Source organism: Trachurus japonicus, chromosome 4 (genome assembly GCF_045865225.1).
Source record: "Trachurus japonicus isolate A0001 chromosome 4, Traja_1.0".
Classification (NCBI taxonomy): Eukaryota; Metazoa; Chordata; class Actinopteri; order Carangiformes; family Carangidae; genus Trachurus; species Trachurus japonicus.
In genome coordinates this window covers 23,056,121-23,076,480 of record NC_140910.1, presented here as the reverse complement: position 1 = coordinate 23,076,480, position 20,360 = coordinate 23,056,121, and the positions used below count along the sequence as shown (strand labels likewise).

Here is a 20,360-nt window from a genome sequence, read left to right as displayed (position 1 = left end):
AAGCTGCTGTAGGTTGAATTAGTGCTTTCCTTTAAGCCTCTGTCTATGTGTATTAGTAGCAGCCGGAGCATGTGGAGCAGTGGTTGATATTGTCTCATGAAACAGTATCATGTAAGACTTGGAATATGTACATCAAGCTATGAGGGTGGAGCTTTACAGTAATCTGAAGTCATGTGTTGTTGATTTAACAGCTCTCAAATCAAGTTTTGTTGAATGAGAGCAAGGAACATCGACCAGGAAAGACTTGTCTGCGTAATAAAATAAAAAAGTATTACACAACTTCATTTTGTGTCAATCTAAAGTGCACAGTCTGTGGCGAGAGTGTGTGTCACTCATTCAACTTTATTGTAATGTGTAATTAATGAAACTGGTTCATGTTTCCAATTCTCCTCAATATAGTGTGAAGAATAAATCACACATGAGCTGTCACAACATGAAAGCTCCCTTGTGACCAAAACCAAAGTTGTTAAAGTGCGGCAAACCAAATCATTTAATCAGTTAACTACTGGGAAATAAACTGATTGATTGATCCCAATAAACACATTAAAAGTGACTCATCATCTCCTGAGAAGACATATTATTATGTTATTACCATATGGAAATGTACTCTTGTATGACAAGCATAGACTCTTGTTTTGGTTTTGTTCAGTGCGTTTTGTAAAAACAAAACAAGGACTCTAACGTAGTAAAAACTAAAATTAGAGCTCTGACACATGTGGAGAACATAAAATGCAAAGACTTTGGTCACAGAAACATGCAACAAAGTAGTTGTCCAATGATACTCCAGTAGTAAGTGTGATGGTGGCGATCAGAGACATAATGAGGTGTGGTCAGTTCGCCATGAAAAGCAGACCACAGTATGTGGTAAATGCGGTGAGATTGAGGGCCGCCTCCCCCAGAGGTCACATCCCTGACCTCTGTGCAGGTTTGGTGAGTGAGACCAGAGCAGGAGAGGCTGCGTTACAGCTGCACTGTTTGTATTTGAATTGGAACAGACGCACACAATGCGTTTGTTTGGATATGAGCATGAGTGCGTCTGCATATTGTAGCAGTTACGCAACTATCACTGTGTTTCAATGTGTCTATGGTGAAGTGTGCACGTGGTCTTGTGTAAATGCACATATGCCTTACATATCTGGTAGTAAGTGGATGTGTGTGTGTGCTTCTGTGTGTGCATGCATGTTTGTGTATGTGTGTGTGTGTGTGTGTGTGTGTGTGTGCATGCGTGTGTGCGTGTTCTGTGCTCTTTGAACTGCAGGTCAGGAATGCAGCTGCTCTCAGCGTGAAGTCGACTGTGGTGGAGTCTGTGCATTCTCAACACAGTCAGGAGTCCCGAGTGGAGCAGATTAACCTTCACTGTGCTCACCTGAATGACACACAGGACCTGAACACACACCTCTGATTAAAACACATTTCCTGCTTATATTTCCTCTTAAGTTTAGAAGTGAATTTCACATACTTTTCCCCCCCTGCTTGCTCCAGTGCTTAGCTGGTAATACAGTAAATGACACTTATATTTAACATTCAAACATGGCGGCACATTTAGCAGTAGAAGCTACTCTATTGAAGTATTTTTGCTATGCTTACATATATAAAAGAACGAATCGCTGATTTCAGTTCGATTATCAAAAACTGATCATTACGGCAACACCTCAACCTAAAATACTGGTAAAAACCAGGCTGACGTATTGCATCATTGTAGATGCATTGTCAGTATCATGGAGAGAATGTGTGAAATGAATGAAAATATGCCATATAAGCGATTGTGGAGATTTAAAAATAAACATATCATCAAAGAAGGAAGTGAAAATCCAAGTTTTGTCATTCACAGAGGACATGGTAAGAACATGAGATACTGAGGAAGAGATACTTTTCTTTCACGATAGCTTCAAACAGTTGTTACCCATTAGAGGCCGTGTGTGGGATTAATGTTTAGCAGATTCACATTTCGGCCTCTATAAACTCTCCAAGGGAACAGAGGAAGCTTGTCTCACTGAGTGTCACCGGATGTTTTTTTTGGAGATTCCCTGAGCTTGACCTCAGTTTGAGTGCAAATCAGTTCTCTGTAAACGTGGGACTGAATATCAGTCTGGTCGTGTGTTTACTGCGTTAGCTGTGAGAGTGTAGAGGAATTTGAAAACTGGGGTTAAACTTTAACTCTGAGGAGCAACTCTGGGTGAACAAGCACATGACTCCCTGCTCCTTCCTCATTAGCCCCACTGCCCTTTGGCCCAGAGGCCAGAGAGGAAAAATCATCTTCTCCTCTCCCTCTCCCTCTCTCTCTCTCTCTCTGCCCCTTTTTTCTCACAACACTCTCTCCATCCTAAGGCCTTTGACCTCAGACGAATGACGGAGCAATTTAAAATAAACAGGGCAGTGGAACCTGCCAAAGAAAAACATCTGCTGGGGTGACTCCAGAGCAACGTGCGGCTGCGGTGTCCAATCAATATCTGGCCTCCTCTCCGCCCAGGACCTGCTGGAGATGGTGGGAAACTTCCCATTTGGTGTGTGTTTGTTGTCATTCAAATCAGCTATGTGGTGTTCTCTGTGAACAAGGTATCAACCCCATTGTTTGTAGACGAGTCAATAGAAGTGTTTAGGAGCTGTAATGGCAGTGAAACCCTTTTGTTTTTGTTTTTTTTCCCCGTGCCTCTGCTATAAAGACAAGAGAGGTTATTGAATGAGGCTGATTTTAAACTGAGATGGAAAATGCTATTTCATTATAATCCCATTCTATTTTTCCATAAACATGTTTTGGCATCACACTTTAAATATATTTAATACTCGTCATATTTACAGAGTGAAATTGTTTTAGCTTATTTCAGCTTTCTTAAAAGGTGTCATGATGGTGTAAGTGGCCACCGCTGTCGCCTCACAGCAGGAAGGTTCGAGGCTCGATGCTGGGGCCCGGGGACTTTTTCTGTGTGGAGTTTGCATGTTCTCACCTTCATGTTCTCCGGCTTCCTCCCACAGGGCAAAGACATGCATGGCACGCTAAAGTTGAATGATGTCTATTAAATTGTCCGTAGGTGTTTGACTTTACATGGCGACTCTTTGATGGACTAATGACCTGTCCAGGTGAACCTGCCCTCGTCCTGTCAGGTGGGATCTGGATGCACAGCTTTTGCAAAAATCCACAGTGGTTTTTTAACTTTCTTTCTTAGTTTTTCGTTTTTATTGGGCCTTTATACAACATCACTTGCTTTTTAAGTGTTTCATTAATTGTGTGCTTGATGTTTTATTTTCCTGTTTCAAACTTAGAGGGATGGGATTTACCTGGTTAAGAAAAAAATGTAAAATGAAACACAATACGTCATCCAGTAGTTCTGTTTTGGTCTGCATCAACTCATGGGGGGAAATCTAAGCACTACAGTCGGTAAATGCTCCACTATTTTCTAATTTGGAGAATTAATGAAATGAGAATGACCTGAAAGATACCGATCACTGATGACACTTTTCACATTAAATGTGCAGTAGTCCTTTGATTTGTGAACATAAAATTACCATGTACCAGTGTTCGTTGAAGTAATGAATCATCACCAGGCAGCAGCAGCGCACGTGTTTACTATGCAACATGAGTGAAGGTTCAGCAGACTCCACTTGCAAATTTTGACCTTGTGCCTACTGTGATCCCATTGTTCCCACTTATCACATGAAGTTTAAATATGCAAAATGTATTCAAACGAGGATTTCCTATGGCTGCCCATCAAGTTCGCCAAGTGAAACGTTTGAGGTTGATTTGTATGGGAAGCCGTGATGGTCATAAATCCTCTTATGACTTGTTTTTCAATCATGATGCACTGTAACGAAATAATCACAGTGCTCTCAGTACAGGTGTTTTTTAGCTCAATCCTTTGCTTCAGATGTAAAAAACAATTACCATCGACAAGCTGTCATTGCCAATTGGAAAGATGAACTTCTTTGCTTTTAGCACCCCAGAAGCCTGCCATTTTCAGACAGGGCATTATCCTAACGCTTCCTGCAGCCACAACAATTTGATCAAGTTCCCAATCACCTGTTTCAATCTCTTGTAAATCTGTGTCCAATCTGTTGCTCCCTGATTGCTTCCTCTGCTGTCAGCCAGACACTGCCTATAGGTCAACGAAGGTGCTTCGGATGACACAAAATTAACCTAATCAGCTCAGTGAAGAAGACTCAAATGCTTTAACAGGATTAGGCCCAGGCCACTCCCCCAGCCATCTTTTCCCTCTAAACACCTTATTGCTGTAATCTACCGCACACAAGCTGACGAGCTGAGTGACCTCATTAGCTCATCTGCTCTGCAGGGTTTTTTTGTCGTCGGTCTGGACACTGATCTGTGACGCGTTCAACTTGCACTCAAAAACACTCTCAGACAGACTGTCAGTTTCCTTCCACAGTGCTTTAACAAAGTGCATCCAGTGCCTTTGCATGTTTCCGTTTAATTACTGCAAATCACATGGCACGTTTAATTAGAGAATTAATGTAGGGATTTTCCAGTGCATATCAGACTTGCTTCATGTGGATGTTTGCTTTCAGACGACTTGAAACACACAGCATCTAATATAACAAATCTGTAACTGTCGTAACACCAAAACAAAACAACACCTGTAATGTATAATCACATGACAGGAGCACGACAAGTCATGAAAAATACAAATTGAACTCAAGCGAGCTCCGAGTCTCTGCAAGTTGAATTTCATACTGTGCTGCAATGAGGAGAAACCAGTGGATGCCTGTAAGATGGAAAAACATACATTCCTCTGAAAAGCTGCAGTGCCCTGGAGGTCTTGAGGTTTAATGCACCAAAACATGACTCCTTTGAGTTTGGCCGCGGCTCAGTGTCACATGTAAATCTTTCATTCCTCCCATTCATGTGATCTTTCTACCGTCAACTCACAAGAGTATATCATAAATTCAACATTGATAGTTAGACGAGAAAATATTGGACACAGATGTGTACAGTGCCCTTTTACATGTAGTCTTTATCTAAATAGTGGCACTGACAGTACCTCATATATCAGGATGGCAGAGCCGCATCGCCATCCTGTGCCCTCCTTTTAGATGCACCTCTGGCTATTGAAAAAAAAGTCCAAACCACCCAATTAAGTGGTCAAATAAAAACTCTCTTCTGATCTGGTGAGTATGAAGGTCACAGAATACGACTCCTTCTTAAACTGATCACTGAGAATCTGTATTTGTTATTTTGTTATTCAGGTTTTTACTTATTTTTGTGTCTGTTTGTATACTGGAGTCCGTATAAACAAGAATGATGTAAGTGAAACTAGTACAGTACACATGCATATATGCACACAGACCTTACACATAAAAAAGGCAATAGAATTAAGATTCAAATAGAATAAAACAGAGTTTGGTACTATTTTGTAATATAATCAAAACCGACACACTGCAATCAAATGTCCATAACTATACAGTCTACAATACAGCATAGACCAATAAACTTCCTCACTGTCAAAAACTACACCAGCCTGCATTATTCCCAACAGCCTTAAAGCTATAGATCTACCTGTATAGTACATGACGAACCTAATCATCTGTTTAAAAGTAGTATAGTAAATTTCTAACAAATTATGGTAAAAATTTAAGTTTCACTAGATAATTTCTCTACTAAATCATGATATAATGTACAACACACTCTAGTCACATAGTCTATACCTTATTCTAATAGTGTTAATTGTAACCCTTAAAAAATGTAAATGCAAGAATGTTTCACCAATTAAAAAAAAAAGAAAAGAAACTCTATTATCATTATAACTTGTCCTCATTGCAGCATCAATACAACAGGATAAATCCAAACAACTTTCTCAACATCCTGACAAGCGTGCATGCAGTCCTTTAACAGGATCTTGAGCATGCAAATACAACAACAGCATCCGACGAGATTTCACCCTTCATCTGCTGGAGGCGGTGTGATGCTGAGGTGGCCTGTTTGGTCTGAGCTGTTTGCTGTCATTATTTGAGTGGGTTGCCGGCACAAAGCAGATGTGATAGGCCATTTGATTGAGGTCAAATCTCTTTCGCACTTCTCCAGTGCCGATAGCATAGCACCCCATCATCGTGACCTCTCCACGGGGCAGACTGGTGTCAGAAAGCTCAGGAGAGAGGTGTCGGGTCAGCATGTCAGCGTCCCCACAGCACAGAGCGCAGAGCAGAGAGACGTATAGAGAGGAGGAGGAGATGAGAGGGGATGTGGAGCGGCTGTGACAGGTGAGCTAATGGCTTTGAGAAAGAAAGGGCACAGGGATGAAGGCACAGGCTGTGATCTCTTTATACAGCTTACAGAGGGACAACTTATTAAAATGAGGAACAGATACACAGAGTAAATGAGTTGACCTAAAACCCCTAGGTCACTACCCCCCTGCTTGTGCTTGTGTGTGTGATTGCTTCCACCCCCACTCTGATTGACAGCCTCTGTCGTTGTCTAATAATGCTTTGGGTATTTTTCCCAGGCACCACAAAAAAAAAAAAAAAAAAAGAACCTCCCCTGTCCACAGCCTCGAACGCTGGCTGTTACACACGTCGAGACGGAAATGTGGAGTTTAGAAATCTACCAGATGAGATTGTTAGACTTCATATCTTGTCAAAAATGAGCATTTAAATACCAGAATCATTCAGCGCTCATGTGGATTTGTTTGACTTTCTTATCTCACTCAGTTGTTAGTGCACATTCACAAACCTTTTTTCAGTGCATATTTCAACATAGACACATCTGCAGTCACTGTATCAGGAGCTAGATTAGATTAAACTGTTTACACTTTAATCTATGATGCATCAAGGTTAAACTAAGGTGATGTTCATGCAACACAGACATTTTAAAGCCTCTGAAGAATCTTTGAAGAACGTTTATTTCAGTTCCATTTAAAAAGTTGCATGGTCTTGATGTGCAACTTCCGCACTGTTTATCTACACAGTATCTCTTTCTCACGCATATGGCCATGGTAAAAGCACATATTGCAAGTAGTACTTTTAGTTGTAATCGGGTATTTGTGCAGAATGGTGTTTTATTTCAGTGAAATATCTAAATAATTTTTCAGACTGATGCAGTGGTACTGTTTAAATCATGAGACTGAATAGTTCTTGATTACCACAAACATGAGGCAGAGGTACTAATGCAGCTGCAGTGAAAGAAGCAAACAAAACACATTTACTCAACCTTATACTACTCCCAAGGTAGAGGCAAATATAGTAAAATAACAGAATCATTTTTATTAAAATTGATTTGACATACAAGTTACTTTACATGTTAGTGTTTCACATAAATAATTGTGTTTATAAAATATATATCATTGTTACATATTAAACAATAATGCATATAATTACAGTTGCTTCACCTTAATGAACAGTAAAATGCTACATTCACAGGGATTTATATTTATCCAACACATTATCAGTCACTGGGGACATTTTTCTGAAGCAACACTTGTATATTGAAACTTTAAATACACAGTGTATAAATGCAGATGCACATGATTAAAATACCTTTTTTCTTTGTCTCCTTTGATGCAAGAGTCACCCAGAGGTTACAACAGTCTGTCATCTAAAAAAAAAACCTTTGATGAACTCAGAAGCTCAACACAGACCTTAAAGAGAGGGAACACAAAATGGAACGATAATTGTATCATCTGCTCTAATGGCGGCTATTACAACAATAGCGATTGTGACCTGGAGGTGTGGGGGCAGTGCGGAGGACAGGCCCTCTTCGGTGACCTCTGCTCGGGAAAGGGCAAGCTCAGGCAAGAGTCAGGGCGTCAGGGGCTCGCCACCTCGTCTGGCACTCTGAACCCTCCATTCACTGGCTAACACAACAGCCAGGCATCGCTGTGACCCTGTGGGTGTGACACTCAACCTTTGCCTTAACCTCCTGACCGCCGGTCACAGCTGCAGCTGACCGGCCTGCGTAGGTCAGGGCACGGGGTCGGCTGGAGAGGGGCCAAAGATGATTGAGAGATGAGTGAGGAGAGAAGATGGAGGGAGATGGCGAAAGGCAGAGAAACTGACGTAAGGCGAGGGACAACATGGCGTTATTCTGTGTTCTACTGAAAACATCAAAGCCAACATTAATCCAGTGACTCCCAGCGTGGGGTCCTGACCTCGAAGGATAACTCTGAGGGCTCTTGACATGATTTACAAGATGAGAATAATAAACATTTTCTGCTGCACAAATTGTTTAACTTGTGAACTAATCTTCCTTTTCTTTATTATTCTTACAGTGAGTAGTTTTCAGTCTTGAGTTACACTGCATCTGCATGTGATGTAAATGCAACCTGTGAAAAAGCAGGGGGCTCAAAAGTGAACTAACCCATCTGCATGGGTAAAAAGATGTTGATGTTGATGAAATGTAAGGGTAAAGAGCAAAAAGGCAGAGAGAGAGAGAGACAGAGATGGCGAGAACTATGAAAGTGCAAAGAGGACAAATGGGCTGGCCGTACACTTTGTGTGCACATAGGCCATTGTTTCAGCCCCCATCCCCCTCGTCAGAGCGTTGTCACGACAGCACGGCAAGGCGAGAGAGGCTTTATTGAGTCGGTTTGTACGGGAAAAGAGACATGTGCGCTGGCGAGGTCAGCCCCGAGGTCCTCAGAGGGATGAGTCCTTGAGTCAACCTCACACATTCATGACTGCATGACAGCTGCTTCTTTCAAACACGAAGGATCCTGTTCGACAAGTTGAGCTCAGTACAACAATCCTGTTTCACTTTACTGGAAATCTGCTGTAGAGTTCATGGCAGTTTACACGTCCCACTGCCCTACAATGCACTCTACATTTACTTCTCGACAGCCAGCGAACGCCTGAGCTTGGGGGAATCACAGAGTTACAGAATCGTCTCTTCCTTCCTCCACTCCACGGCCTCCTCTGGAGCTTTTGTTGCTCCGCTCTGGTTCAGGTGACTCTCCGTCATGGCGGCCACTTTCTGCTCCAGCCTCCACACCTGCTCCCGGTACTTCCTGCGAATCTGCCGGTACGAACTCAAAGCTTTACTGGAAAAAAAAGAAAAGAAAAGGCATACACATGTGATCCGGTTTAGTACATCTACATTTGCCCTTTAACTTCATGAACAAAGACAATAGTGTTCGGTCAATAATCAAATTTTTTTCCAGTCTCATTTACCTGTGAGCTTGTGTGAGCCGTGCGATCTGCTCTCCGTTGTCCCTCCTGTGCGAGGCGCTGTCTGAGAGAGCTGTGTTCATTGAGTCATGGACTAAAGCTAATCTCTTCTTCAGGGCTTGCTCCCTGGAAACAGACATATGATCAGATGACACAGCAGGAAGAACATAGGCCTACTGTGCAGATGTACGTTTTGCTTGAAGATATTTCAACAGAAATCCTATGTAAAGGATCATGACTTTTTAATGCTGTGATGAAGACTGTTAATAGCAGTGCTTTATTTAGACGTACTCATAAAGACACGCTTGAAGCTCTTTATGTCCAAAGTCTGCATTTCTGCTGTGGTTGTTCCTAAGCAACAGATCAAAACCTACTGAAGCCATGTAGGTGACGGTCACCTAAAGGATTCATTTTACACTGACTGCATTCATTAGATACACATTAGATTAGATAAGATATATATTCATTCACAAATCAGATGATCTGATCTAATAATTGTCAAATTCTCTATTTTCCCTCTTAGATGATTTTATTATTTGAGAAAAAAGCAACAGACCATTGTACAGTATACCAACAGGAAAGACAGAGTATTGGACTTCACATGGAGAAGGAAAAAGGTTTGTATTTAAACTTTATGCTTCTTTTTTGGTTTTCCAAAAGTGTTTCACAACCTGTGTATCAACAATTTACTTGTTATATTGTTGACTGTATGTATTTAGTGTCCTGAGTTTTGGACAAACTGAGTATCTCACCTCTGCAGGACGGCCTGCAGCTCTTTCAGAATGGGCCTGGTTCGAGGTCCACCCATGTCCCCATCACTCCCCAGTTTAGCTGTGATATCACAGAGTCTCTGAAACAGAACGTTCAGTTGGGATTATCTTTAAAGCTGGAAAAAAGGCATTTAAATTCAATTCTATGGCTAGTAGAAAGCATGGTTGTGTCTGACTTTCATCCTGGAGGTTCCTTATGTCCATGAGATCTGAGTAGTTCATATTTACACAAGGAAGTTAAGGTTAAATATCCCTTTTTTTTGGTAGAAATATAATCTATTAAAGGCTGATTCTGGCTAAAATAGTTGATGATGTGAAGCAGAAATCAGGTCTGGCCATGCGCATTTATCTAGATAAAACCAGATTTTTTAATGTAAAGAATAATATAAGTCACTTTCAGCAGGGGACTATAATCCCTGAGGCATTTGATGTAAATATTGATAGTTAAACGTGTAGAGTCTAAACAGAGAGCTGTGTTAACCTCGAGTAGCAGTTCAGTTCTCCATCATTTGACAAAGACGAAGGTGTGTGTGGTGCAGCAGGAATCTGTGCTGCAGCGGCAGGAGAGCCCAGCAGAAGACCTTGTGGAACCAAAATATCCTTCTTGGCCTGGAGGGATTCTGCTTTGGTAGATGTATGATTTCCCATGTGGGACACCCAGATTTGAATTGGGTTCGTCACAGTAGACCAAAGTCCTGCTCCCTCTTGCCCATTTCACCTTGACTTTATATTATTGGAAAATTAAAAAGAAAAAAAAAGCCCTTATGTTGCTGATGTAAGAGTCTGTTCCTACCTGTTGTTCGCTCTTGCGATCCTCCTCCAGCTCCTCTCGGAGACTTTCTGGGATGAAAACTCCAGCTGCTTCCTGGGCCTTCTGGGCCATTAAACTCCACTCCAGACACCTCAGCTCTTTCTCTTTGAGGCGGATCAGAGATCGTAGATCTGACATCTCCTCCTGAACCAAAACAGTTGAAGCGCAAACCATTACATATAAATATATTGATTATTCATGACTGCCACTCCATCACTGATATGATATGATACAATATAATTTAGATTTAATATTGCTGCTGGGAACATAAGGCACCATATACTGCATCATTAATTCACTCAAACAAAAAGATTTACACTTAATATAAGACATTATATATTTAACGGGTGAGACCTAAATTGGCTCCTTAAACTATAAACAAAGTAAATAAGCAACTTATACTGAGGGTTTTTAGGTTTATCATTAAGAAAACAGTTCCACTGATGCCTTTTTACAGATTATACTGAATAATATGATGATGTGATTTTAAGAATAATGGTTCAGGTGCAATGCATAGCAACGTATCTCCATATATGGTATCTCCATGGGGTCAGGTGTTAAATATAATGAAGAAATATATGTTTGTCAATGCCGGGCTTGAATCAATGCTCAGGATGAATTAAACTGATAATTAAGGGTCACTCGGTTCATTACCAGCCCTCATTGACCCCTGAGATCTGCCAGCAGTGTCTGTATGTACACACTAAACAATGTGTTTTGGGATTGTGGACTGAGTGTAGTGTTGGCCTTTACTGCAGCAGAGAGTTTGCCTTTAAAAATTATGCAAACAAATGTCTTGACATCATTTGGGCTGTTTTTATATGTTTTTTCATGCATTTGCAAGCAACTCTTCACTTTTCATCATGCAGATTTCGACAGAGGCCGTTAACACACAGCTCCTACCCTGACAGAAATTAGTTCATAGAAGAGGGAAGCCTTCTCCTTCTTCACATCGGGAGGTTTGACATTATCTTTGGTCACGTGAACCCCTCGTGACCCAGCTTGGTGGTTGGTTTCGGGGCTCGGTTTGTTCTCTGCTCCTGGGTTTGGTTTAGGGAGGCAGATGGCGGCCCGGTCCCTCTTCAGGCGCTCAATTTCTTGATGGAGAACGGCCTCTCGATTCATCGGCTCAGGTAGTCTGTGGGGTTGCACGAAGTGAATGCAGAAATTCATCATCATGCACCCACAACATTTAATCATCTCTAATAGATATTTAAAAATGTAGCCAGTATCACTGATCATGTTGGTGCAGGAATAAATCATGTGTGCAATGTCTGTCTTTCTGTCTCTATCAATCTGGTCCATAGTCATCAGTTAGATATTGTTTATTTTCCTCCTGATCATCTTATGATGTTGTCTGTTGCCTGATTTTGTAACAGTGCTGTAGGACATCACCTCTGGCCTGTGTAGCTCTGTGTTTCCGTCTCCTCTGTGACCCCTGCTGTTGAGAAGGAGGTGGACAGCTCTTCAGTTCCCATGTTCCTCAGCTGAGATGACGGACTGTCGAGCTGCTGCCTGTCACCGCCTGCCTCTGATGGTAGGGGAAAAAAACTACGTGTTTGAATGACATGCATACCTATTATATATGCAAGAGTGCACTGGACTGTAAGCAGCATTAAAAAAAGTGGTATTCAAACACCTGCTGGGTCCGTCTGCAGAGGAATGCTTTGCTGCCTCCTGCTCTCGTAAAGTGACAGTAGCTCGCCATAGGCCTCCTCGCACTCCTCGCTGTCAATCACACCCACACAAGACGAGATGAAGCCAAATTAATGCTGTTAGAATGCTGACCCGTGCACATCCGCTATTTGGACGCACGTCAAACGACATTGTAACACTGACAAAGAATATACATATACGTGCAGACAGGCCTTTGTAGTGGTGTGACAGGTGTGTTTTAGTGCGCACCAGTTTTTGAGAGCCAACTGCAGGGCAGAGCAGTTAGACTCAAGTCTGTTTAGTGTGATACTGATCTGCTCCGACTCTGCCTTTCTTCGCTCCAGAGCTGCAGTCAGACGTTCGTTTCTGGCCTTCAGCCTCTCGATGTACCTGGGGTTAATGGGAGGACAGGATGAGGGGGGATTAAGAGAGAGTACTTTGTTTCACAAATAGGTTTAATTATACAAATAATAAAGCTGCAGGGGAGGAACTGGTTGAATGAAGCCTCAGCCAATCACTGGTTTTCTGATTATCTGGATAGTCTGATGATTAATCCAGTCAAATACATTTGAATACCAGTAGGTCACCGGGTCAGAAAGTAAACAAAAAATATAAATCACAATTTCATTTTTCTCAAGATGAGTAGCCTACTCAGACTAACTGACAATCCCCACTGTCACTGATGTGAAATACCTGACAAAAGTCAATAATGTAAATAGAAAAAACAATGAATATATAAAATAAATGGTAAGATGGACATTACACAGAAATTTAGAAACCATTTTTAGCACAAATCAGGAATGGACAATCCGGGATTGGAAACCTGTCAATTAACTAATACTGTTTCTCAGTGCACTTGTTTGAATGACGGCCGGGGAGGGGAGGGGGGAGTTCATTTTGTTCTTTTAGTGGTACCATTATATACATTTAAATGATATGCACATCGACTGTATGGTGACTTTATGTGTATAGTTGGAGCTCACATTGTCATATCACAGGTCACAGGTTATGTTATATTTGTTCAGCAATGTGTAGAGAATATGCCCCTCTCATACACAGTAGAGGTTTGTTGGTTTTGATTACTTTGTGAATGAATGTATGATGTGTATTTGTTAACGCAAAAAAGAAAAAAGAAAAATAAGGTAAATAGAGCTGAAGATGAGTTTTGTCACTTTGAAACGTCCTGCGCTGCCCCTCACACTCAGACTCACCTGTGCAGTCGTTCTGTCTCAGACTCCTGGCTGATGGGGCTGGAGCAGGGGCTGCCAGAGTTAACAGAGCTACGTGGAGAGACGTCTCCACCTGCAGCCAGAGGTGTCAGACCTCTGGCTGTTCTTCTGCGGAGTAAAGGAGAACCAGGAAACGGAGAAGGGGACAGGTCTGGACTGAGAGGCCCAGTGGTGGAACGGTAGGAAGGAGAGCGACTGCCTGACCTCCAGCCCTTATGGAGACCCACCAGCTGAAAGAAAAGAGAAAAGCTTCTATGTTAATGCATGTCTGAACACAAGAATACATTTTTTTCTTGTAGGAAGCTGATTCATCTCGTTGCCATTTTTATATTTTGCCCCTCTTTCATTAGTCATCATAAAAATTAAAACTAATGACAGAGCAGCTCTCACCTTGTTCTTCTCCTCCTCCATCTGGCTGATGATGTTTTGTGCTCTCTCCAGCTCCTCCTGGTGACTCTGCAACGGGCTCCTGAGAGCAGAGTCATGTTTCTCCAGGTCCACCATGTCCCCCTGATATTGGTCCTTTGGTGACGCCGATGGGAATGAAATCCCAAACTCTCTCTCCATGTCCTCCAACATCTGCAACCAGTGAGCTATCATTACTAAAGAGGCCTTTTTCTCTCACACTCTTGAACAGAAATATTCAATTTATTTTGAGTAGATGTAGATCAAGTTGATTTTGATAAATCTGTCTGCATACTTGATATTTAATACCTATTTTTTTGTTGTCTTTTCAGAGGTAACAACAAAAAAGTCAAACAGTTACAGGCCATGAAACCATGATGAGTTTGCTGATGCATTAACACCTGAGTGGATTTAACCGAGTTTTCCTGAGCTGCTCTCAGATGCTCTTCTTGTTTGTACTGGTCTGAGGCTGTGATCGGGGCGGCCCAGGTCCTTCTGCAGCTGATGGAGTCCTCCACTGACGATAGGACCTGCTGCAGCTTGGTCCACATCACACCACTGCCTCCTAGAGGATGGAAATTAGAGGTGCATTCAGTTACAAAGTAAGAGATAGTTCAATGTTTTATGTTCTTATCTTACTGTATCATTGCTTTTGCACATAATTAGTTGTAGAAAATAGACATTTGCTTTTAAACTACAGAAAGTACCTTTATTACATGGCTTAAGCCTTGAAGTACCAGATTATTAACTATTGGGACGACTGAAAATTGCTGTCAGTAGATCTTAATGGAAAAATTAGTAAGTGTGACATCCATTGTTCAGATGTTCCTCTTTTACACATTGTAAAATGAAAAGGAGAGTAATAGATGGGAGAATAAATAAAAGAAAAGAAAGAAAGAAAAACATCTGTTTCTTATCTCAGCTGATGGAAAGAAAACTACAACCTATTACACACTGCAGCTGCACAGCATCAAGGGATGAAATCTTCTGAACAAAGACAAAGTTACACATTGGTGCCAACCTCTGTCAGACATTGGGGGTTTAGATGCAATAGCAGAGACGACATGTCTGTCTGGGCTGCTTCTGGCCAGTCTGTGAGACAGCAGGTCAGGAACCAAAGGCCTGGATGGTCCTGGTGGTCTCAGGTCCCCTGGTTCGCTGCAGAGGAACAGGAGGGAACATGTGTTTTTGTTTGATGTGGATAAACGCTGTAATCTGAGCAACATGCTGGTTGTTGAAGGGAAAATATATAAAAGAATATACAAAAATCACTTTCATTCTGAGTCAAGCTTAGCACATTGTTCTAGATTTAATTTATCAACGTTATGAAGCGCTGAAGCTAAACACATTGCTGCTGATACCTCGGCGCCTTCAGTGATCCCATCTTCTTGTTCAGTTCAGCGATGATGCTGAGCAATGTGCCCACTTCAGCCTCACACTGGGCCAGTTCTGCTGGTGAGGGCTCAAGGTTTCCTGTGGGATCTGGGCCCTCAGGGTCAAAGGTCATACGGTCAATAACCTCCCTGTCAGATCCTGAGCCAGCATCCAGACTGTCACATCTGACCAGGCTGCTGTCCTGCAGAAACATGGGGATGTGGATGGATAATTTACATTGTGAGGCAAAAAAACAAAATAAAAACACCTCACTTTTTTTGCACAATTCTAACAATTATTTCAGATAAAATCTACATAAATACATTGCAAACTTTGAACAGGTCAGGGGGGGTTCAATGTTTATACATTCTTTGAGAGTTTGAGTTAAATGAATTTCCTTCCAAATACAATAACTTTGTCGCCATTCATATTCAATTGAGGTGCAGTTCTGTTTGAGTTCAACAATAAAACAATGAAAGCTGGGTTCTGATGCCATTTATTTTGATTTGTGTATGTGACATTTTCCAATTATTTTGAAGAGTTGAATTGAAAATCTTATTTTTTTGACATTGACAGACAACCCACTGAAATCAAAATAACAAAAATACCTTAATTACTATTATCTCTTTTTATATAGTCTTTCATTTCTGTCCAAAACAAGCTTGCATGTTCCCATTGAAAAAACAAATAAGTTTTAGTTTACTTGTCTGAATTGCAGAAAACACAAGAATTATCTAAATCTTTCCAACACTTCTTACACAGGATAGATTCTGTCCAAAATTTTGAAGGATACTTCCTTTGCTCTGTTAGTAAACCTTTTCCCACGCATGACAAAAGAGCAAAATAATTTTGCTGCAGACTGTGTAACACACAGTCCAAAGCATTTCTACTGTAGAGTGTCGATACCTGCATGACTTATTCCTAATATCAGTATTTACAATAAAGATGTGTTCATTTCTTTTAATATAGACCTTTCATATTTCATTATTTCCAAAACCTGATTCCAATCTATTTATCTGTTTGGTGTTCAACAGTGAAAAGAAAATCAGTCAAAAATTTTTATTTAAATGTATATGTTTTATTTTTAAATTATGAGTGTGTGGGAAGCCGGAGCACCCGGAGAAAAACCCACATTTTTTAAAGTTATGAGTGTGTGGGAAACCGGAGCACCCGGGGAAAAAAAACCCACACACCCACATGACACTGGAGAAACTGGTAGAAACTGGTAGAAACTGGTGGAAACTGGTGGAAATGTTGTTGAGGCCAGGGTCTCCACTAGTGTCTTCTTGTGTATTGTATGAGTGTATGGGAAACTGGAGCTCCCAGGGAAAAACCCACACACCCACATGGCCTTGTTTCATCTTGTTGAAGATCTCTAGTCACTGGTCTCTTCTTGTGTTGGCTGCATGATTTTCTGGCAGCAACAGTGAGATGATGTTGTTAATGTCTTTACAAGAGTACTACCACAAACGCCAAACCAACCAGCACTACGGCGATGACAACGGCTGGCAAGAGGTTCCACACCATCTGTCTCCATCTTGGTCTGTTTTTGTCATGGTTGTAGTCGTAGTGGACCATGATGTGGTTCTGTATACTCTTGGCGATGGCATCTTCAATAGTTGGCTCCTTTGATAAAATCTTCTTCTTTAGTTTGCGGATGCTGCCAAACTCTCTCTTCAGTTCTTTTATCAGGGCCTTGCAAATCTGGTCAACGTCGTAATAATCCCAGGAGAAATCCTCCCTCAGAGTGAGGCCCTCTAGTGTTTTGTTCACTAAGGGCTTGATGTAGGTGTCATAAGTTTGCTCCTTTGCCTTCTTGAGGTCTCCAACGTTGCACTTGTGAAGCAGTGCTACTGTCAGGTTGATGATAAATGACAAGGTTTTGTTGTTTGTCTTGTCTATGACATCAAAGTCTGAGGAAGCATACAAGCTTTCCCTTAGTGGCTCGATGATGACATCTGACAGACAGGTGGCGTCGATCTGTTTCTCTGGGATTCTGGACTTGGTCTTCACTTTTGTCTTCTTTGTGGCTTCATGGCTTGAAGCAAACAAATCAGGGACGGTGGTCTTCTTTGTGGCTTCATGGCTTGAAGCAAACAAATCACACACTGTGGTCGTCTTTGGTGGTGAGGTCAAAGCTCTGCAGCGTGGCTTATCAGCAGCTTCTTCTGCAAAAAAACTTTGGGTCTTTTGCTTGACCTCTTCAGAGTTGCCTGGCAGAGAAGTTTCACGAAGAGGATTAGTTGCTTCCTCCTTTCTGGCTTCTCTCAAGTACCCGGACAACTTGCAAACCTGTTCACGGTCAACAACCGCAAAAACAGGAATTGCTGGTGGAAGTTTTACAGTCCACTCCATCATTAAACGTTAGTTCTCTTGAACTTTCTCTTCAATCGAGATCTCAAACGTGTAGTCTACTGTCGTTGACTGTCTTCTCCAACTAGTAAAGGAATTCACTGCACATCTAGATTGATTGTGTCATGACAAACACATCAAAGCCCAAGTTATGAGGTCATCTAGATAGAATGATGTTGCCATAGAAACCGTCTTTGATGTTGCTTCCAGTATCTTACGTCACAGGGCTAGAAACAGGGCTTCAAACTTAAAAAACAAACAAAAAACACTTACCTTACATAGACATTAATGTAATCTAGAAGGTGTTGCTTTGTCTTTGATGTGGCAAAGTATTCAGACATATTACTAGCTAATATTTAGCCTACATAGTTAGCCTGTCCCTCCATGGATCTCGGACCGTCGGTGTTACCGTGGCAACGCCCGAGCAAAGATGGTTTGTAGCCGAGGCGCTATACCTCTAGGATTAGAAAAACGATCAAGTCGGGGGAGTTTTGTTTCCAATTTGACGAAGTTTATGATTCTTACAATAATGTATTAATAGAGCTGATCAGTGTGTTAGAAAAATATAATATAACATTTTTCATACAAAGGGACAGTGCAAGTGGTCTCATACAGATCAGATCCCAGGTTAGCCTAAAGTCATTATATGGCTAAAACATAAACAAAGGTAGGCTAACTTACAGTAAACATTGCTGACGTAAGCCTAACCTGTATGAAGATGTTTTTGTTTTGAGTTACACAACGTTTTTGATAGACAACCAATCAAAGTGAAAAATGCCAGCAAGGACAGAATTTAAACCATCCACGAGTAGTAGACATAACAGAGGAGAAAGTGAGTGAGTGCATTAGTCCATCATCCATTCTGCCTTTTGTCCACTAGGACAGACAGGACACAGAGTCTAAATCTGAAACCAGTTTCTGAAAGTTTAATTTGATTATATCAATGACTGTAGGCTATAACTTAGTTTATAGAGATACACCATAGAGATACACCATGAGATCTGACAGTATCTTGCAATTTTTTTCTTTTCTTTTTTTTTTCTCATTTACACCAATAAGGTATAACAAACATCTGGCTGTGAATAGCCTAATCATACCATGATAAGTGGTTCCTGATTAAATAATCTCTAAACATGATCCATTAAAAGTCTGTTATGGTCTTGATCCAGATATTGTTGCTGTATTGTTTAGCCGCTATTGTTTTGAGCAGCGGAAAAGGAGGAAACTAAGACATCCTGAGATCCAACTTCCTGCTTAGCAAATATTTGTGGACCAGGCCATCCTTTGTTTTGCACAAAACTATCAGCTAAATGCTTAAAAACCATGAACCTGGAATGAAGCATTTCTATTTCACACCACCATAACTATGTAGTGCCCATAGATGTTACAAAAATTATATAAATGTCCATATCCATCTTTTAATGACATATTTTAACTAAGAGCATACTGCAAATACAACAATGGATAACTTTTTTCAAATCCTTACACTACTCGCTGTCACGCTCACAGAGGGACTGTCATAGCAGGCACTCAGGGAGGCAGTGGAAACCATGCAACAACACTTGTATAACTCAGTCCAGTAAAAGTCATTGAAACACTGACACAGAAAAGACAGACTTTGTTACAAAGTATTATTGGGTTAGGGTTAGGGTTAGGATTCTGTAAACAGAGGTTTTATAAATTGATAACAATCTCAGACTTTGTTCCAGTTAATCAAAACTTACCTCCATAGTCCTTGATCTTAATGCCAGAAGCAGTGATTGAGTTCCTGATGTAATGTTCACGGCTTATAATTAAACATCTGATAAAATAAGGAGGTGTTGTCTTCTGCTCTGCCAGTTTTTTCTGCTCTAATTATATTTTCCAGTCACTCCGTCGCTGTGACAGGCTGTTTTCTGCATGTCTGCCTGTTTAATGAGATGAATGAAGTAAATGGAAAACACTTAGAAAGTCATCCCCACCCATTCCGTCACGTTGGGTCCTTTCCTGTTTTGTCCGCATAGCTTCCATGCTTGTTAGTAGACTGCGACCAGTGAGTGAACTCTGCATACACAGAGCTGCTCTACCTTAAAAAATGTGAAGTGGCAATAACTTAGCACCATGATAACTTACTTGAAAATAACTATGTATGCCTGTTCTAAACCTGATTGTTGCCTGTTTTGTTTTTTGCTCTGTATTTTTAATTTCATCATGGAAACAGTCTCTCTGCAGTAATCATAGCAAAAGGTAAAGTGCCTGAAGATGGTGTAAAATGAATTCAGACAATAGCACGATCACAGTTGTAGACTTTTTATTATTTAGGTCACGGTGTTTTCAACCACTACAATGTCAAATAACACTGAGCAACATGAACCAGACTTCTGAGCAGTTAAAAAAGTAGAAAATAAATAAATAATAAAATAAAATTGAATTGAATTAAATTAAATAAAGAAATGAAAATAGATGTATATATTTTTTCTAATCATGATAATCAAGATCTGCCCAGAAATGTTATAGATTTCTCTCTGGCTCCCTCCCCCCAGCTTTTTTTTTTTTTTTTTTTGCATAATTCTGTTGACAAATAAACAGAAATGGGTGAAAACATAATCATAATAGTGGTAGTTTTGGTGAAAATTGAAGCCAAAGTTCACTAACACAACAAACTCCATTACCCATGTT

The 20,360-nt window shown here is 40.9% G+C and overlaps 1 protein-coding gene across 1 annotated transcript; it reads right to left on the bottom strand.

Moving 5' to 3' along the window:
• Positions 1-7,166: 7,166 nt before the first annotated feature.
• ushbp1 (Usher syndrome 1C binding protein 1) lies at positions 7,167-19,627 on the bottom strand. The gene is made up of 14 exons (XM_085774792.1): positions 19,427-19,627; positions 15,338-15,552; positions 14,998-15,134; positions 14,378-14,541; positions 13,962-14,150; positions 13,554-13,801; positions 12,592-12,732; positions 12,326-12,414; positions 12,082-12,217; positions 11,590-11,824; positions 10,669-10,830; positions 9,858-9,955; positions 9,109-9,231; positions 7,167-8,978 (listed from the first exon to the last, which is right to left on the bottom strand). The coding sequence occupies exons 1-14, from the start codon at positions 19,430-19,432 to the stop codon at positions 8,813-8,815; spliced, it is 2,109 nt and encodes a 702-aa protein (XP_085630918.1). The 5' UTR covers positions 19,433-19,627; the 3' UTR covers positions 7,167-8,812.
• Positions 19,628-20,360: the final 733 nt, after the last annotated feature.